This window comes from Nematolebias whitei, chromosome 10, assembly GCF_014905685.2.
Source record: "Nematolebias whitei isolate Nwh7 chromosome 10, NemWhi1, whole genome shotgun sequence".
NCBI lineage: Eukaryota > Metazoa > Chordata > Actinopteri > Cyprinodontiformes > Rivulidae > Nematolebias > Nematolebias whitei.
In genome coordinates this window covers 34,646,727-34,665,876 of record NC_056507.1, presented here as the reverse complement: position 1 = coordinate 34,665,876, position 19,150 = coordinate 34,646,727, and the positions used below count along the sequence as shown (strand labels likewise).

Sequence of the window (19,150 nt, the reverse complement as noted above, 5' to 3'; positions counted from 1 at the left end):
CTGCTCCTTCACGCTGCTCCTTCACGCTGCTCCTTCACGCTGCTCCTCCACTCTACTCCTCCGCTTCTCAGCATGTCACCTCCGCACTCGACAGCACGGGGCACCCCCGGTGAAAAGCGAGACTGACCAGAGAGGCTGAGGCTGAAGTCGGCAACTGGTCCGGTCCGATTCTGCTCCAGTTCGGCTCTGGCGCTCCAAGCACGAGAGACGAAGAGGCTGAAGATGTCCCTGGCCCGGTTCTGCTCCGGTCCGGCGGCCCGGTCTGGCAGCCCGGTCCGGCGGCCCGGTCCGGCGGCCCGGTCCGGCGGCCCGGTCCGGCGGCCCGGTCCGGCGGCGCTTCAAAGCACCGGAGCATCTCCTCCAGTGAACACAACGACTCCACGGAGGTGTATCGTCCTTTGGTAAAAGTAACAGGCTGCTCACTGAAGCTGAGACCGGCTCTGTTGAAGACAAAATCCCCACAGCCACCTCGGTTCAGTTCTGGTCCATTTCGAGGGACACAGGTACACTTCCCCCACACCTATGAAGACACCACGAGGGCCAGTCCAGCAGAAAACCAGCAAAATACCACCCGGCGATATTTGTCGGAACCAGGTAGAACCACAAAGGTCCAGATAAAAGTTCGTTGAGGTCCAGAGAGAGAGAGAAAATACACCGGACCTTGGTGCGTCGACTCCCCAGCTCGAGGGGTCACCTGGCTGGCAGGGTGCGCTCAGTGCGCTCACATTATTGTAGTAGTAGCAAAGTTACACACCGGTTCAAATGAAATAAAAGACCATGTGACTGTATTGTAACAGTCACATCAGATCAAATGGTTAACAGAGTTGTTGTTGTGGACACACTGTTGGTCATCATGTGTCAATAGGGTCAAACCTGATAATGTTGATTTGGTTAGGAACAGAGTCGTAAATGGTAAATGGACTGTACTTATATAACGCCTTTCTATCTTATCAAGATGCTCAAAGCTCTTTACAACGCAATCTGTGCCTCATTTACCCATTCATACAGCACTCTACTAGATCTATACAAAGACTAATCAGAGATTTATCACATTCATACACTAATGGGACACACATTGGAGGCAATGAGAGGTTCAGTGTCTTGCCCAAAGACACTTCAGCGTGTGACTGGTGGTGGAATCAAACCCCCAACTCTTGTATTAGAGGACGATTGCTCTAACCACTCAGTCACAGCCGCCCTCATACAGTTATATCCTGTAGTGTCAGCCCACAGCTGCAGTAATTGGCCCTCCAGTTGATGTTTGAGCTGATCCCACACGTTTGATTGTGGAAAGAATGGGGGACTAAACTGGCCACAAACTGACCTCATCATGAAGCAGGCAGTGCATGAACACACAGGTGATGGACTGTCTGTAAAAAGGTTTTGTTTTTTATAGGTCTGTATCAGGGTGCTGTCTCAGGAGGGGTCAGACATGCAGATGCTGTTATTTATGGGACAGTGTGCCATCAGAGTGCCTCAAATTATTACCAGAGGTGACCTGAAGTTAAACCTTTTTTCCCATAAACTGTGATACCAGAGGTAATGCTGGTGTGTGGACTGCACTTATATTGGCAAATCATCTTCCCTTGGCCACGTGAGGACAAAAGTCATGTTGGTGAAGCAGAGCTGAAATTCACTGCTGAACATGATACGGTGACATATCATGCAGCACGGTGTTTAAGTGGTTAACATTGTTGTCTCACAGCAAAAAGGTCCCAGGTACATGCCCTATGTTGGGCCTGGGGTCTTTCTGGGTGGAGTTTGCATGTTCTATTCATGTTAGTGTGGGTTTTCTCCAGGTACTCTGGTTTCCTCCCACAAAAAAATATGCATGTTTAGTCTACCTTCAGGCCCAGGCCCCCCTGAAAAAAGATCTGTGATCTCTATGGGATTTGCCTGGTTAAAATAAAGTTAAATAAAACAGAATGCCCATGCCTCCCTGTTAGAGCATCACTTCAAATGTATTTGTTGTTAATGATGTTCTGGTGCTCTGGTGTTAATATCGATCAACTCTTGAGCCTGTAGTCCGACTGAAGCCATTTATTATGGGTATGGGACAACATGAGGTGCTGTAAAGAGTCCAATACCCATGTCTGGATGGCAGGTGCATATTTCTCTGCGTCCCTATTCTTCCTTGGTGTTGTCTGTCTTGGGGAACTAAAAACTTCACAACATGTGTGGGTGCTCTCCTTCATGTGTTGACTCTAAAACTGGACCACTGTGACATCTGTACATCCCACAAGCTGGACAGTAACACAATACAACCACCAGGCCTTAAGCAAACCTTACAATGTAACCCCTATCAAACTCCATCAAGTGCTGGTAATCCTGTATGTCTACAAGGCCTCCTCTGTGTTGGGTGACCCTCACTCACTGTTTTGACTGACGGTCTGTTGCCCTGACAAATGCCTGATAACACTATCACTCCACTTCTAATGCCACCTCTTGGCCCTTCTGGTACCCATTCTGCATTCTGCATGTGCCAGCTCCTTGCAAATTCACATACCTATCGTGAACGATACACACAGTACGTGAATGTGCATGAACTGAATCAGGTCCAAATCAGACCATTCTTTCTGGCTGTCAAATTTATTTTTTCAAGTGAATGTGTATGTTTGGGTCTGCTTCATCCATCCATCCATCCATTTTCTTTACCCGCTTATTCCATTTTGGGTCACGGGGGTCGCTGGTGCCCATGTCCAGCAATCACTGTGCGAGGGACGGGGTACACCCTGGACGGGTCGCAAGTCCATCACAGGGACACATAGAGACAAACGAGACAAACAACCATTCACTCTCTCACTCACACCTAGGGACAATTTAGAGTTACCAATCAGCCTAACATGCATGTTTTTGGTCTGTGGGAGGAAACCGGAGTACCCGGAGAAAACCCACGCATGCACGGAGAGAACATGCAAACTCCACCCAGAAAGGCCCCTGGACCGGGGTTTGAACCAGGGACCTGCTCGCTGAGAGGCAGCAGCTCTACCAGTTGCGCCACCGTGCTGCCGGGTCTGCTTCATTGTGTTTAAAATTAGTAATACAGACTTATGCTCTTTCTTAATCTTTATGTTTGTCTTAGGGATGTTCCCTGGTTCTGTCATCCCAATCTTTAAGGGAGTCCAGAAATTCTCTACAATGATGCTACAAAATGCTATTAAAGCAACATTGCTGGTCTTACTTTAGGGATGTCCTAAAACAATACAATTCAATAACCCTTCTGCTTTTACTCTCTTTAAATAACTAGTTGCTTACAACAGAATTTTATATTGCACTAAATTTAAACTTTTAGGTCACTTAAAAAAAAGCATTTGTATTATATAAAAAAAATTATCACCATGCTGATCAATTCGCACACACACACACACACACACACGCACGCACGCACGCACGCATGCATGCACGCACGCACGCACGCACGCACACACACACACACACACACATATATGTATATAGTTAAAATATTTATTGTTGTTGTGCTGGTTTTCACAACAGTGGATGTTTTCCTTGGACGTTGTGGTGGAGCCCAGACATACATATACTGTGAGCCTTTTCAACTTACCAGAGCCAGACACGGGTCATTACAGGATCACCAAACAAATTACCGTCCCAGGTGAGTCACTGTGAGGTCATGATGAGGAGGATCTTCATTTGCAATTTTGTACCCCATCCCCCACCCCCCCAAAAAAATAAAAAATAGGAAAATAAAACTAACAAAAACCAAAAACAATAAAGGTAACTTTTTATTAGTGCATGAGTTTTCACTAAACATTAAACTGGTTTATAAAATGTAAAATTTTCCGAGTTTTTAATTTAATTTAATTAAATTATTTGGTTTTTTTTGGGGGGGGGGATTGCTTGTTTTTGTATTTTTGAACTAATTCTTTCCTTTTGTTCATATTAGAGTAATTGATTTATGTTTTTGTGTTGGTTTCTTTGTCCGTGTCATGGTCCCTCTTGTAATTTCCTCACACCTATGTTTCATCTACTGTTAGCACACCTGACTCTCATTCTGTAAAGACCCCCTAATCTGTTTCTCATTTCTATAATAGATTTGTCAGTTCAAGCCCTGTTTGTCTTTGCTGCTCGTTGTTTGTCTAACTTGTCCCATTTTGTTGTTGTTGCTGCTTCTTGGATTCTTGCCAGTTTGGAATTAAAATCATTCATTTGCTCCTGAATCCAGTATTTGAGTCTAAAGTTTGGGTCTACACCACTGACAATTTATAACAAAACATTAATCTTTTATTTACCTAAAGGAAGAATAGGAAGTGGGGTTCTGTGGAGTGTTATGTATAATCAGTGTCTTACATGTTGAAGTAAACCTTTGCACAAAACAATAATAACCCATGTCAAACATTGTTGCACAGGCAAAGTCCTTAATGTAGATTCTCATGGATGTACAACTTTGCCCGGCAAAATTAACTATAATAAAAAAATAAAATAAACAAAGCTCAGACCACATGTAACCACTCCAGCCCAAGACCTCCATATCCAGCATCTTCACCTCCAAGATCGTCTGAGACCAGCCACCAGCTGCTGCAACCATCAGTGTGCATAACCAAAGAATTTCTGCAGAAACATCTCAGGGGAGCTCCTCTGCATGCTTGTCGTCTTCATCAGGGTCTCCACCTGGCTGCAGTTTGACGTCATAATCGACTTGAGTGGGCATTGCTGACTGGAGGAACGTCCATGTTCAGAGAATTTGGCAGTACATCTAACTGGTCTCACAGCTGCAGACCAGTGTACCTACCACACCAGCCCCCGTGTTCGTTGTCCATAGCATACGCTTGCCCATACCATAACTCCACCACGGGCCACTCGATTCGCAACGATGACATCAGCAAACATCTCATCCACAGTTTGCCATCTGTCCTGTACAGTGAAAACTAGGATTCATCTGTGAAGAGAACACCTCTCCAACATCCCATACGCCATCGAATGTGAGCATTTGACCACTCAAGTCGAATACAACAATGAACTGCAGTCAGGTGGAGACCCCGATGAGGACAACAAGCATGCAGAGGAGCTTCCCTAAGATGTTTCTGACAGTTTCTGCAGAAATTCTTTGGTTATGCAAACTGATTGTTACAGCATCTGGTGACTGGTCTCAGATGATCTTGGAGGTGAAGATGCTGGATATGGAGATCCTGGACTGGAGTAGTTATACATGTACTGCGGTTGTGAGGCCAGTTGGATGTACTGCCAACTTCTCTGAAACACCTGTGGAGACCGCTTGTCGTAGAGAAAATAACATTAATTTCATGCTCTTGAGGATATTTGTGCAGCCAGCATGCTATCTGTGGCATTGTGCTGTAATAAAACTGCACATTTTAGAGTGGCCTTTTATTGTTGTCAGCCTAAGATACACCTGTGTAATAATCATGCTGTCTAATCAGCATCTTGATGTGGCACACCTGTGAGGTGGATGGATTATCTCTGCAAAGAAGTGCTCACTAACACAGAGTTACAATATTTGAGAGAAAAGGTTGTTTGTGTACACAGAAAAAGTCTTAGATCATTGAGTTCAGCTCAAGAAAGATGGGAACAAAAACAAAAGTGTTGTGTTTATATTGTTGTTCAGTGTAGGTAAGATACTGACTCCTCATAAGCTCGTTCTATAGAACGAAACAATAAATTCTGATCTATTTCTGTCTGTAACTGTCATGTTTTATGCAATCACATTTGTCTAGAAGGGCTTTAATAGTTTAATATTGTCAGATGATTTGTGTTGTTTTGGTGTTAATTTAGAAATAATTTGCAGCATTTTACTTCATTTGTAACATTTGGATGGGACTGGTCAATCACTCGGGATGACTCATGTCAGCCCAAAGATATTCAGAATCAGAATAAGCTTTATTGTCATTGCACCGAGATACAACGAGAACATGTACGTACAGTCGTCCAAAAGATGGACGTAGTGCACGAAGCTGCTGCTAATTAGCGCAACCTTCTTATTCTTATTCAGAATAATATTTTTGCTTAGATGAGAAAAGGGAAGAAAACATGAGGAGAGACGGTATAAAAAAAAGATCTCTCACACCGTGTCCTAGACAGGGCACGGTTTGAGGCATCATAAAACCTACCACAGCAAAGCAACATAAATAGATGTGATACATGTACAAATAGGCCGGTGAAGACGTTGCATTTTAAGGGAAAGTCGTAGCAAAGTCCAGAGCCCCCCACTCTCAGCCATTGTCCAGATAAGAGGTGTTATTTATCATCAGCTCGGTTGAGGTTCTGTCACATGTCCACGGCCTTGGGGAAGGGAGTGGTGAGGAGACAGACAAATCATCTTTGTTTTTCCAAAACATGCCAGGAGGAGTTGAGATAAGTCCGCCGTCAAGACCACAGTTTGTGTCAGACAGAACTCGTAAATTGTCGTTTCTGCCTTTTAAAGTCTCGCTGGTACAATTCTCTGATGGTGACTCCAAACAGCCGAACTGATTCCTTAAAGTCGAGCTTACAGCTCCTCCAAGATTATTCCCATCGTTCATGGTTGCTGCCAGAAAGTTCACAGTCCTGATAACAGCCTGCTCCAGCTCTCTGATGCAGCTCCACATAATTCAGTCTGAGTGCTGCCGAGCTTCGACACATCCACACAAATTTGTAGACAATCCAGATTTCACCAACCCAAACAGCAAAATCCAGTTGTCATCATGAATCCAATTTGTTTCCGTCGAGGTAAGAGGGTCCTACTTACCCTGACTCCTGTTGGGAGAAGTTGATCAACTTTTTTGAGAGACCAGCTGATCAAACCCTTCAAATTAGGAAGTTATGCAGGAAAAAAGAGGCTCTTTGAAGGTTCACAAGACGAAAGAGAACAAATCAGGGAAGCGGGGGTACGGAGCAGAAGAGGACATGTCTGTCTTCACCGGAGCACAGAGAGAAAAAAAAAAACCTGCTTTCTAGACAGAAAACATAAAATCTCTTAATAAAAATTATAATAACTTTTGGCAATGCAACAGTTATTATTATCATAATAGTTATTATTATTATTATTATTATTATTATTATTATTATTGTTAGTAGTATGAATATTGATCATTGTTTTTGTAAAAAATAAAAATAAAAAAACAGTAACTCGTTCTGTCAGAATTATAATAGCTGATTAGGCAAATGTCTAAAGAAACTTTAAGCACAAAATATTCTTATCAGTTTATAATATTTCCTGTTGTGGCCAGGATGTGACGACAAGAAAATTCAAGAGACCCAGCTGTGTCAGGAAAATGGTAAATTCTCTTTTTCCCTTAAGCCTAATTTATTAGTCAATGAGAACGAAGGACAAAAAAAAGTAAACTATGTGTTTTTATTTCTTGACATTTAGGTAGTCTCTGGGATCCCAACATTTCTGCTGTGTTTAACGACGGGAGCTCTTCAGTTATTGTGGTATTTAACGCAGCGCAGTATTCAAAAAAATATCAAGTTTCCATTCAGAGTGAGGCACTGAGCTGCTCTAAAATGATTTCTAAGGTAGCTGGAATGAATGTCACTTGATAATGTAATTATTTGAATTATATTTATGTTTGATGGCTGATTTAAAGCTAGTGTTTATTTGTCTTCTCAATGAAACTCGTAGGGAAACAGGACGATGTTAAATGTGCCGTTTGAGGGAGGTTCTTGTCAGCTCTCCCTTTGTAAAATACTGGTAAAGGTGAGTCAACTTTGACCTGCATCTTCCATCTCTAACACATATCTTTTAGTGTTCTTGTAAATTCAAGAGCTCATGTTATGTTTTACAGATCCAGCCTTTTTTTGTTCGCTGCAGAAATGACTGTGAGGCTGCCATCAGAACATTTGATCTGTGCTGTCGTGAGTATTAGTCGTGACAATACACTTTAATAAATGTGGAAATTATGAAAAACGTTTGGATTTCAGTATTTTCTCTCGTTACATCTTAAAATGATGCTCAAGTTAATGTACTTTTGGTTTATATTCAGAATTTGGAGTAATGTTTTAATTAACTTCAGATGGATTAAATCTTATTTTTCATTTTGTTTCAGATGATCCTCTGCAGACAGGCTTGCAGGCCGGCATCGGGCTGTTGCTGCTGCTCATTCTTTGCTGTTTACCTTATTTACTGTGGAGAACGTCTCGTAAAGGTTTGACTTCTTTTAAATGCCTCACGTCATTTAGAACAGCCAGCTTTAGTAGATAAATAATTGGCTGTTTTATTTTGTCTCTCAGGACCTCGGGTCACGACTCCATCTGCTGCTAAACAACAACCAGAAGTTTTTCAAGTTCAGGAGCGGAAACGTGTCTTCATCATTTACTCCCTCGACCATCCGTTGTATAAAAACGTTGTTCTCAGGTTTTGTGCCTTCCTGGTGGCCAAATGTGGCACCAGAGTGGTCATGGACATGTTAGATTCAACTAGACTGGGAGTGTTGGGAAGCATCCAGTGGTTGGACTGGCACAAAGAGCAAATAGAGAGCTCATCAGACAAGATTTTAATTCTGTGCTCGCGAGGCGTCCAGGCCAAATGGAAAGCCATGTGTGGGGACAAGCAGGTGTTTCTGAAAGAGGATGCTCGCTCACCTACGGGGGACATGCTCACTCCATCTCTCACTCTCATGGTCCCACACTTTATCCGCTCCCTGTCCTTTGACAAGTATATTGTGACCTACTTTGATGGTATTTGTTCTGAGGAAGACGTTCCTTCTCCCTTCAACATTACGGTTCGATATAAGCTGATGAAGCAGTTTGAAGAGGTCTTTTTTAGAATACTGAACATAGAAAAACATGAACCGGGTCGAGTGAGGCAAATCAACGGACTCTCTGAGGAGAAATACCATCAGTGCCCCTCAGGGAGAGCCCTGCACGATGCCATAGAGGCCTTCCATGCTTACCAGCTGGAGCATCCACAGTGGTTTGAAGAAGAGTTACTGGAAAGTTCAGATCTGGAAGATGAAGAAGTCATAGATGAAGTTGATGAAAGCAAAAAAACGTTTACAAACCACCTAATATATTGTGTTCTGGACTCAGAACAAGTTGTCAGTCATGTGGAGACAGAAGAAATTAATTTAACTTTAAACAAAAGTGAACTTCAACAGGCAGAGTTCTAATCTCAGACTGCAGAGACTTTGCAGCTACTTTAATGAAAAACTATTTAAATTTGAATTAAGTAAGTAAACTTTATTTAGCACCTTCCATTGATAAAATCACAAAATTATTTACAGAAATACAGCTACAGGGTTAATACAAGATAAAAACAGTAAGAACAGCCGATAAAAATAGTAAGAACAGCTGATAAAAACTGTAAGAACAGCCAATAAAAACAGTAAGAACAGCCAATAAAAACAGTAAGAACAGCTGATAAAAACAGTAAGAACAACCGATGAAAAACAGTAAGGACAGCCGATAAAAACAGTAAGAACAGCCGATAAAAGCCAGTAAGAACAGCCGATAAAAACAGTGACAACAGCCAATAAAACAGTAAGAACGGCCCATAAAAACAGTAAGAACAGTAGATAAAAAACAGTAAGAACAGCTCATAAAAACAGTAAGAACGGCCCATAAAAACAGTAAGAACAGTTGATAAAAAACAGTAAGAACAGCTCATAAAAACAGTAAGAATGGCCAATAAAAACAATAAGAACAGCCAATAAAAACAGTAAGGACAGCCGATAAAAACAGTAAGAATGGCCCATCAAAACAGTAAGAACAGCTGATAAAAGAGTAAGAACAGCCGATAAAATCAGTAAGAACAGCCGATAAAATCAGTAAGAACAGCTGATAAAAACAGTAAGGACAGCCGATAAAAACAGTAAGGACAGCCAATAAAAACAGTGACAACAGCCAATAAAAACAGTAAGAACAGTCAATAAAAAACAGTAAGAACAGCTCATAAAAACAGTAAGAACGGCCCATAAAAACAGTAAGAACAGCTGATTAAAACGTAAGAACAGCTGATAACAGTAAATAAAACATTTAACTAAAAGCTTGTCTGAATAAAAATGTCTTAAGCTGCTTTTTAAAGGAAACAACAGAGACGGCCACACGAAGAGACGGGGGCAGGGCGTTCCACAGCCTGGGGGTTACGGCCTGAAATGATAGGTCACTCCGAGTTTTAAACCGGGTCTTAGGGACCGTTAGGAGGTTCAGCACTGAAGACCGAAGAGTGCGGGCTGGAGAATAAGGGATCAACATTTCAGTGATGTATTGGGGGGCCTGTCCATTTAAAGATCTAAAAATCAAGACTAAATTTTTTAAATTAATTCTAAATTCAACATTTATCCAATGAAGAGAATATATAACCTGTGTAATGTGTGACCTTCTATTAGTTCCTGTTAAAAGCCTCGCAGCAGCGTTCTGGACCAACTGGAGACCAGCGACGGCAGATTTGTTAAAACAAGTAAAAAAGGAATTACAATAATCTAAACGAGAAGAAATATAAACATGAAGCTTTGAATGTTTATCCAAGGACGTTGACTGGTCCAACAGAACACCAAGGTTTCTGAGGCTCGGATGAGAAGAGGAGCCCAGAGAACCGAGGTGTTGCTTGATCTAAGGAACTTTCTGTTCAGGAGCAATGATCAGGGTTTCAGTCTTGCTAGAATTTAATTGAAGACAGTTGTTAGCTAGACACGCCTTAATATGGGAAACACAGTTTACTAACTGAGCTAACTTGTGTAATTCTAAGTCATAGAAGGAACAGTACATTTGAATGTCATCAGCATAGACATGGTAAGACACTTTATTGAAGCTACTGATAATCTTACCAAGGGGGTTGATATATAGAAGGAACATAATAGGGCCTAACACTCAACCCTGAGGAACACCATGGAGAAGGCCTGATGAAGAAGATTTATCTGTCGCAAAAAAATGGAAAAATGTATAAATAAATGTGGATATTTAATTTCAGGCAGCACGGTGGCGCAACTGGTAGAGCTGCTGCCTCTCAGCGAGTAGGTCCCTGGTTCAAATCCCGGTCCGGGGGCCTTTCTGGGTGGAGTTTGCATGTTCTCTCCGTGCATGCGTGGGTTTTCTCTGGGTACTCTGGTTTCCTCCCACAGACCAAAAAATGCATGTTAGACTGATTGGTAACTCTAAAATTGTCCCTAGGTGTGAGTGAGAGAGTGAATGGTTGTTTGTCTCGTTTGTCTCTATATGTGTCCCTGTGATGGACTGGAGACCTGTCCAGGGTGTACCCCACCACTCGCACAGTGATTGCTGGACATGGGCACCGGCGACCCCCGGGACCCAAAATGGAAGAAGTAGGTAAAAGATAATGGATATATATATATAACTATATATATATATATAAAGCTTGTTCTGTTTTTATATATCACAGTAACATTTTCCAGGAGCCACATTCAGAGCAGTTTATCCTGTAGAGATCTGTGGTTGATAGTTGTGGGCTGTGTAAATACGTTACAGGTCAAAGTTCAGCTTTCTGGGCAAAGTTTGTAGCATTTTTTTCTTATCCTGGAGAAGGTAAGCATTTAACTTTTCCTGAGAAAGCTGTTGGTTTTTAGTAATTGACTGACCAAATAGTAACAATGTTCTGTCGACTTTTAAGATCTGATTTCATGGTCTTCCTCTGTCTGTCCTTCACTGTATTTTTCCTTTAACATGGTGGCTTTGATTTACAACAGTGGTCACTTTTTTTTTGTTACATTTGTGTGGAAGATTTTTTTATGTAGTTAAGTAATTTTAAATTGTCTTGAACAAATTTGTTTTCATATATTTTGCCTCCAAAGAACCAAACTTTCTTGTAATGTTTTAAAGTGGTGCTCAGCTGTTTCTTGGGGGGTTTTCTGAAAAGTCCACGATGGGTTATCTACGAACATGAGCTATTTCAACACATACTTCAGTCTCGTCCTGATGCTTGGTGATTAATTGGAACATAAAGTTGTCTAAAAGTACACACATTTTCACTTAGAATCTCCTTAAACTGGTCATACATGTCCCGATGAACATAACTGCAGACAAACTGACATTTACTCAACAGTCCTGTAAATAAAGTGCAAAATAATTTGCCACAATTAAGCCAATTTTTTTCAATGTCTTAATCTTATCCGAATTTCATTATTTTTTATTCCCTTGTTTGTCTGAAATCTGTTGCAGTTTAGTTTCAAATGTCACCTAACTTGTTCAAGATTCTGTCACATTTCTTGCACTTCATGACTCGTGGAAACTAAATTAAGAATAGTTTGAGATGTGTTCCAGACTATGCGACTATTTGAGAGAATGTTTTGTAATTTTGTATAGCATGTTCAAGACTCCAGCTACACAAACACTGATAACCCTCACAAATGTTTTGAGGCATTTTAGATACTTTTTTTTACACGTGTCATTTTAAATCTGGTGCCAGCAGCTGCAGTGCAATGCAATACAGATTTTACCATTTCCCAAGGAAATGTTGGTGTTACTGACCTATGAATCGTTCTATATGATCTGGCTTAATGTGTTGAACCCATATGCAGAAAGGACACAAGGAACTCCAAAGATAAAAGTAATATAACAGTTTATTTAAAATTAAATAAAATTCACGCTGGTGGGGCAGCAAACTTACTTTTAAGGAGTAGATGAGACACAGAGGGAGACAGGCCATGAAAGCCTTCACAGGACAATCCACAGACAACTGGCAAGACACAAAGAAGCTAAATAGATAGAGACACTGATGAGGAAGAGTCAGTGATGTGTCTCCATCTAACAGAAAACTAATGGGATTTTTAGATATTTTGCCATCCAGTCCCAACAACACATCATTTGTGTTTATTAATTCTGTTACATGTACAGCATATAAGTGTTTTTAACAGCGTAGTCTCTAGTAAATAAAAGAACCTCTGTTCTGGTGTTTGGGAGTCTGTTAGTGAGAGTGGGCCCAAAAAGGGGAGAGGATGATGGAAATTAGTGCCAGCTAACTGCCAGTAAAGAAACTCTGCACAGGAACAAGACTTGGGCCTGGACACAGTGAATGCTACATTTTGGAAAGACATTAACTTTTGCTCTGAAGAACTTGTGGTAAAACTGTTCTTGAGTAATTTTTGAAGTATTTCTGATTAGAATGCGTTCTAAAAAAAAAAGAATATTCAAACTTGCACAGTTATTTTTTTTTACATTTTCTAATATTAAAATGTATATGCTGAAAGTTCACAGTAACCATTCTAAAGCTTGAGCCTTCTTTGTAACTTCAGATGAAGTTGTAATGTTTGCAAAGATTATAATTTGTGTCATTGAAAACTGAGAGTTTGTTTCTTGAACAACTGCTTTTATTGAATTTATTTTGCTGTGGGCTGTTTATATTAAGGACTGTTTGTGTCACAAACCTTGTGGGAAGGATATTTTAAGAAGACTGACCCTGTAAATCACAGTCACCATGCTGGATTTTTGCTGCAGAAAAACTTTTGAGTTACTTAAACTGATCAACAGAAGGGTTGATACTGATGAAGATTAAAAGTCTACATCTTATCAGGGTTTCCAAAGCAGAATGAGGATCCTGAGGAGAGTTTGTGCACTCGTCCTGAGAAAAGGAGTTCGTACTTATCAGAACACATTGGCTAACAAGGGTAAATACATCTTTCCTTCACAGCTTTAACACAACTAATATATAAAAATATAAAACATATACAATAAACAACAGTATGTTGATGATAACTGATGGTTTTATTTATTTTCATAGATCTTCTTTTCAGAATTCATCCATCGGTGTCCCATGCGTTGGTGGAAAACAAGCCAGTGGTTGCACTTGAGAGCACCATTATCACACATGGCATGCCATATCCACACAACTTGAGGTGCACATTATGATTTCAAAAGTCACCAAACCCCTATACCAGAAGTCAATTGTTGTTCTCAAAATTAATACCTCAACCACTATGTGTGTTCAGTACTGCAAAACAGGTGGAGGCGATTGTCCGAGCCGAAGGAGCAACTCCTGCCACAGTGGCTGTGATCGATGGTGAAATCCGTGTTGGGCTGTCCTTGGATGAGCTCGATCATCTCGCCAGTTCTAAGAGTCCGCTGAAGGTGTCACGGCGGGATCTTCCTTATGTCATTAGCAAAGTAAGATTGTTAGTTTTTGATCTAAAAGATAAAATTCAAAGTATGGTATTCTGTGTATGCTACACAGAAGCATCTAAAGTGGGAGATTGGGTTCACTCATTCACTTCATTTTGCCTGGACTCTATTCTTCACCTCTTTTCCATGCTCCCCATTTTACTTGAAGTCCTGCACCGTTGTGTCCTCTTCTCCTTGTAGCCTCACTGTTCCACCTGCTTCCCTCTCCTACAGCCCTGCTCACACTTGCAGTTTTCCATTTCTTGTAAATAGTCTAAGTTTTCTTTTATCTTAGCAAAAATACACATGCGCATGTTTTACATTCTTTAAATTACCCTACTCACACATTTCTTTCGATCTGAGAAAATTATTTTCACAGTATTTTTTTTCTTATGGTGTTAAACTTGCCCTTACTGTACAGTCTCTTATTCATACTTTATGTTGTTATATTTTTACCTTTGTCTGAATCTGTATGCTTTGATTTATCTGTCACTTTGCTGCTAGTACACCTGAATTTCTCTACTGAGGGACAATGAAGCTTATTTCTATTCTATTCTATTCTATTCTCATTCACACACATGTTGTCCTGTGTTACTATGGCCAACTTCCATTCACTCTTCTTTCAAGTACATACCTCCACCTCTCCAAGTTCTCTTCCACCTGTTCTCTGATCTCACCATAGATCACAATGCCATCTGCAAATATCATGGTCCATGGGGATTCCTACTGACCTCATCTGTTTGTCGGTCCATCACCAGAGCAAACAAGAAGGGGCTCAGAGCTGATCCTTGATGCACTCCCACCTCCACCTTGAAGCCATCTGTCACTCCTACAGCACATCTCACCACTGTCCTGCTGTCCTCATACATGTCCTGTACCAGTCTAACATGCTTCTCTGCCACTCCAGATTGCCTCATGCAATACCACACCTCCTCAAGGGGTCGAGATGGTGTAGAGGTAGGACAACCAACTTGGGACCAGAAAGTTGCATCAACTCCTCGCCATGCCCACATGTCGTGGTGTCCTTCTGCAAGACACCTAATACCTAACTTTTCCTCGTGCACTTACATAGCTGCCTGCTGCTCCACCTGGGTGTATCTCACGTGTGATGGGTTAAATGCAGAGAACTAACTTCATCACTGCATGGGAACATACAAAGATGACAATACACATCACTTTCTACTTTATTTCTTTCAAAACAAAGATTGCATATGTGGTGCTCTTTCTTGGCATGAAACCATACTGCTGATAGCCACCTCTCGTCTTGTTTCCACAACTCTCTCCAAGATCTTCATTGTGTGACTCATCAACTTAATTTCCCTGTAGTTGCTACAACTCTGTACATCACCCTTGTTTTTAAAAATGGTCACCAGCACACTTCTTCTCCATTCTTCTGGCATTTTCTCACCCTCAAATATGTAACTGAATATCCGAGTCAAAAAACTCACTGCCATCTCTCCAAGACATTTCCAAACCCCCACTGGTATGTCCTCAGGTCCTACTGCCTTCCCCTTCTTTATTCTTTTTAGATCTTTCTGGACTTCACCCTCACTAATATTTCCCAATTCCTGATTCACAGGTTCTATGACTTCTACTCTTCTTTCTCTTTCATTCTCTTCATTCATTAGCTCCTCAAAGTACTCCTTCCATTTTTCCTTCCCAAATTATGGTAAATAAATTATGTGAACTGAAAATAAGATATTAATGAAATGTTTGTGTGAACTACCCACGCCTGTTTTTGTGATGTTTTACCTACATCCTAATTCTTGTATGTTATATTTTTAGGGTCTCTCTGGAGGAACAACAGTGTCAGCCACCATGATCGCAGCCCACAGAGCTGGGATCCCTGTTTTTGTTACGGGAGGCATTGGAGGAGTTCATAGAGATGGACAAAACAGTGAGCCAACCTGTTGGAAAATAAACTTTACACTTATAACACTTATAATGACATAACATATAATGGGTTTTATAGACTTCTGCAAGAGATCTACCATGTGGCAGTGTTTGTAGCATTTAGTTCTTCTGTGCAAAGCTGAATATGGTTGAGTTAAAAAAAGTGATTGTTCATAGTGGACGGTTTTCATGTTTGATGACATCAGTGCTGTGTGAGCAATAAGTTAGTTTTTATACAAAAAGAAACTATAATGTGTTGTCTCATTATTTCTATTTGTTTAGGGGTTTTTTCTTTTCTTTTTTGGTGTTAGTATTATTGACAGAAACCAACCACAAGACAGTGGTAAAGACAGGAAACAGAACTGGAAGTAGCAGAAATTAAGATGTTGAGGTTCTCCTTAGGAGTGACAACGATGGATAAGATTAGGAATGAGATCATCAGAGGTACAGAACAGGTTGAACAACTGGGAGATAAAGTTAGAGAGACCAGACTGGGATGGTTTGGACATGTCCAGAGGAGGAACAGTGGTTTTGACATGTCCAGAGGAGGGACAGTGTGTATACTGGTAGAAGGATGTTAGGAATGCAGCTGCCAGGAAAAAGACAAAGAGGAGATGCAGTTAGAGAAGACATGGGGGTAGTTGGAGTGAGGACAGAGGATACAGAGAACAGAAATGGAGGAGGATGACTCACTGTGGAGAACCCTGAAGCCAGAAGAAGAAGAAGAAGATTGGTAATATTGATACAGTGTTACCATTGACTAAATGATGATTCCTCCAGGTTTGGACATCAGTGCAGATCTGACGGAGCTTGGTAAAACTCCCATTGCTGTGGTCTCTGCTGGAGTCAAGTCTATTTTGGATATTGGCCGCACCCTGGAGTTTCTTGTAAGAAAAAAAACACTCTTGTTAATAAAATGTACAAAATATACAGCTATTTCCATTACTGATTTTTTTTTAAATTACAACAATCATTTCTTTTTTTTTTTTGTCTATAAATAGGAGACTCAAGGTGTCTGTGTAGCGACTTATGGAACATCAAAGAATTTTCCAGCTTTCTTTACACCAAACAGTGGATTCACCTCTGCGTACAACGTTCAAAACCCTAGTGAGGCTGCAAAACTCATTGGTAAATCAATATTGTACATCCTGGACAATGACTGATTAATTCACTGAGTCTGAACACTCTCAAGTCTCAAAGTCGGTCCCTTTGACTCAGTTCAATGTCAAATACAGAATATGTTTATTTTCAGTTTACAGTTTTCACATGCCTGTTTTTGTCATAGCTGGCACTTTTTCACTGGGTCTTCAAAGTGGTGTCCTAATAGCAGTCCCTGTCCCGGAGGAGCATGCAGGAGGAGGACAGCAGATAGAGGAAGCCATACAGGTGGCATTGGCTGAGGCGAGGTGCACAAAGACTCCTGAAATTAAGATAAGGATCAATGGCATCAGAGAAACTAGTCTGACTCGTTATCACTTATATTGTGTTTGACTTTCTCAGTTCTAAAGGTGTTGCAGGTAAAGACGTGACGCCTTTCATTCTTCAAAAGGTCAACGAGTTGACTGGAGGAAAGTCCCTTCAGACCAGTATCCTTTAAAATCTCTGAAGCACTAAGAAATTACACACAGGAATGAACCATTTGAAATGTGTCAGTGAAAATAAGGAGATAAAAAAGGTTTAATTGTGATAGTATCAAAGTATTATCACCTCGAAGTTCCTCTGATCAGCCCTTAACATGTCATGCTTTAAGACATTGCTCTCATTTATAACAATGCTAAAGTTGGCAGTCAGATAGCTTGTGCACTTTCAAATCAAATGAGAGAAAGAAAGTTAAAAAGTCTAATCAGTCATCCTGAGAAACCTTCTGCAGACTCGGACGTTGTGAGTATAAACACTTTTTTATAATGTACACTCATACCACACCAGTCAAAACTGGTTGCTGTATAGACTGATGGGATTTCTTTTGCAGGTTGTCATTGGAGGAATAAATGTTGATTTTATTGCTAAAAGAACAAAAACACATGTAAGTTTCTTTTACTGCATGCATTCATCCACAGTGCTGCAGAATAGATGAGATTAACTTCTGAGAAAACCTCGTGTTTGTTCAGGTTGGACAAATCGACCAAGGAAGTGTCTGTCAGTCATTTGGGGGCGTGGGGAGGAACATTACAGGTTGTCTTATTATTTATCTGATCGTGATGTGCATGTGTTTTTGTCAGTGCGTCTGACTGTGTTCTCACATTTCTCTGTGGTGCTTTCTTCAAGACTCTCTGAGTAGATTAGGCCATAAGCCCTTGTTCATCTCAGCTACTGGAGCTGATGCAAACAGTGATGCCGTGTTAAACTACTGTAAACATATGGTGAGGACACATAAACACTTAGTCCTTTCTAAGCACAGTTAACGTCTTGCCACTTCATCGTACATTGCCACACGTTTTGTAATTTTTTTAGAACACAAGTGGTGTGGCCAGGCTAGAAAAGCAGAGTACAGCAACTTACTGTGCTGTTATTACTGAAAATGGAGAACTGAGTCTTGGACTGGGAGACATGGACGTTCATCAGCAAATCACTGAAAATTATGTAAGTTCTGCTGACACTATTCAGTTTTAGTACAGTAATTGTTTAGTTCTACTATATAACTTCCAATGACGACTCAGGCACGGTGTCTGTATTTAAAATGGATGCTTTAATGAATGCCGTGAAAACTACAGAAATAAGACAGAAAATACAGAAATGAAACACAAACCTTTAGGTGCTGTACCGAGCTGCGAGTGAAGCATGCTTTATCAAAAAGTGTACCTCGTGGCCGCTCGTCATTAAAGAGGTCCTAGCAAATGTTTTTTCATCTAGTGCACTCTAAATAGACATATAAAATAATTAGAACACCATAACTGACAGATTTACAACTTATTACATCAGTTAAACTAACGGACCTTCGAGGCTGTTGCACACTGCTCGAGTATTCAGGTAACTGTATGTAGCTTCAGGTAACTGTATGTAGCTTCAGGTAACTGTATGTAGCTTCAGGTAACTGAATGTAGCTTCAGGTAACTGTATGTAGCTTCAGGTAACTGTATGTAGCTTCAAGTAACTGTATGTAGCTTCAAGTAACTGTATGTAGCTTCAGGTAACTGTATGTAGCTTCAGGTAACTGTATGTAGCTTCAAGTAACTGTATGTAGCTTCAGGTAACTGTATGTAGCTTCAGGCAACTGTATGTAGCTTCAAGTAACTGTATGTAGCTTCAAGTAACTGTA

The 19,150-nt window shown here is 40.8% G+C and overlaps 2 protein-coding genes across 2 annotated transcripts in view; both read left to right on the top strand.

Moving 5' to 3' along the window:
* Positions 1-9,062, top strand: part of LOC119416493 (interleukin-17 receptor A) — a 10,945-nt gene extending 1,883 nt beyond the window's left edge. Inside the window, exons 4-9 of the mRNA XM_037683727.1 lie at positions 3,496-3,613; positions 7,182-7,229; positions 7,325-7,470; positions 7,577-7,651; positions 7,740-7,809; positions 8,185-9,062. Of these exons, the coding sequence (XP_037539655.1) occupies positions 3,496-3,613; positions 7,182-7,229; positions 7,325-7,470; positions 7,577-7,651; positions 7,740-7,809; positions 8,185-9,062 (1,335 nt within the window). The remainder of the gene's footprint in view (positions 1-3,495; positions 3,614-7,181; positions 7,230-7,324; positions 7,471-7,576; positions 7,652-7,739; positions 7,810-8,184) is intronic.
* Positions 9,063-13,432: 4,370 nt separating this feature from the next.
* zgc:136858 (uncharacterized protein LOC678543 homolog) overlaps positions 13,433-19,150 on the top strand; it is a 12,950-nt gene continuing 7,232 nt past the window's right edge. Inside the window, exons 1-13 of the mRNA XM_037683017.1 lie at positions 13,433-13,511; positions 13,625-13,739; positions 13,833-14,007; positions 15,787-15,898; positions 16,675-16,781; positions 16,896-17,022; positions 17,180-17,300; positions 17,395-17,480; positions 17,645-17,775; positions 17,864-17,917; positions 18,003-18,066; positions 18,160-18,254; positions 18,346-18,474. Coding sequence (XP_037538945.1) covers positions 13,433-13,511; positions 13,625-13,739; positions 13,833-14,007; positions 15,787-15,898; positions 16,675-16,781; positions 16,896-17,022; positions 17,180-17,300; positions 17,395-17,480; positions 17,645-17,775; positions 17,864-17,917; positions 18,003-18,066; positions 18,160-18,254; positions 18,346-18,474 — 1,395 coding nt within the window. The remainder of the gene's footprint in view (positions 13,512-13,624; positions 13,740-13,832; positions 14,008-15,786; positions 15,899-16,674; positions 16,782-16,895; positions 17,023-17,179; positions 17,301-17,394; positions 17,481-17,644; positions 17,776-17,863; positions 17,918-18,002; positions 18,067-18,159; positions 18,255-18,345; positions 18,475-19,150) is intronic.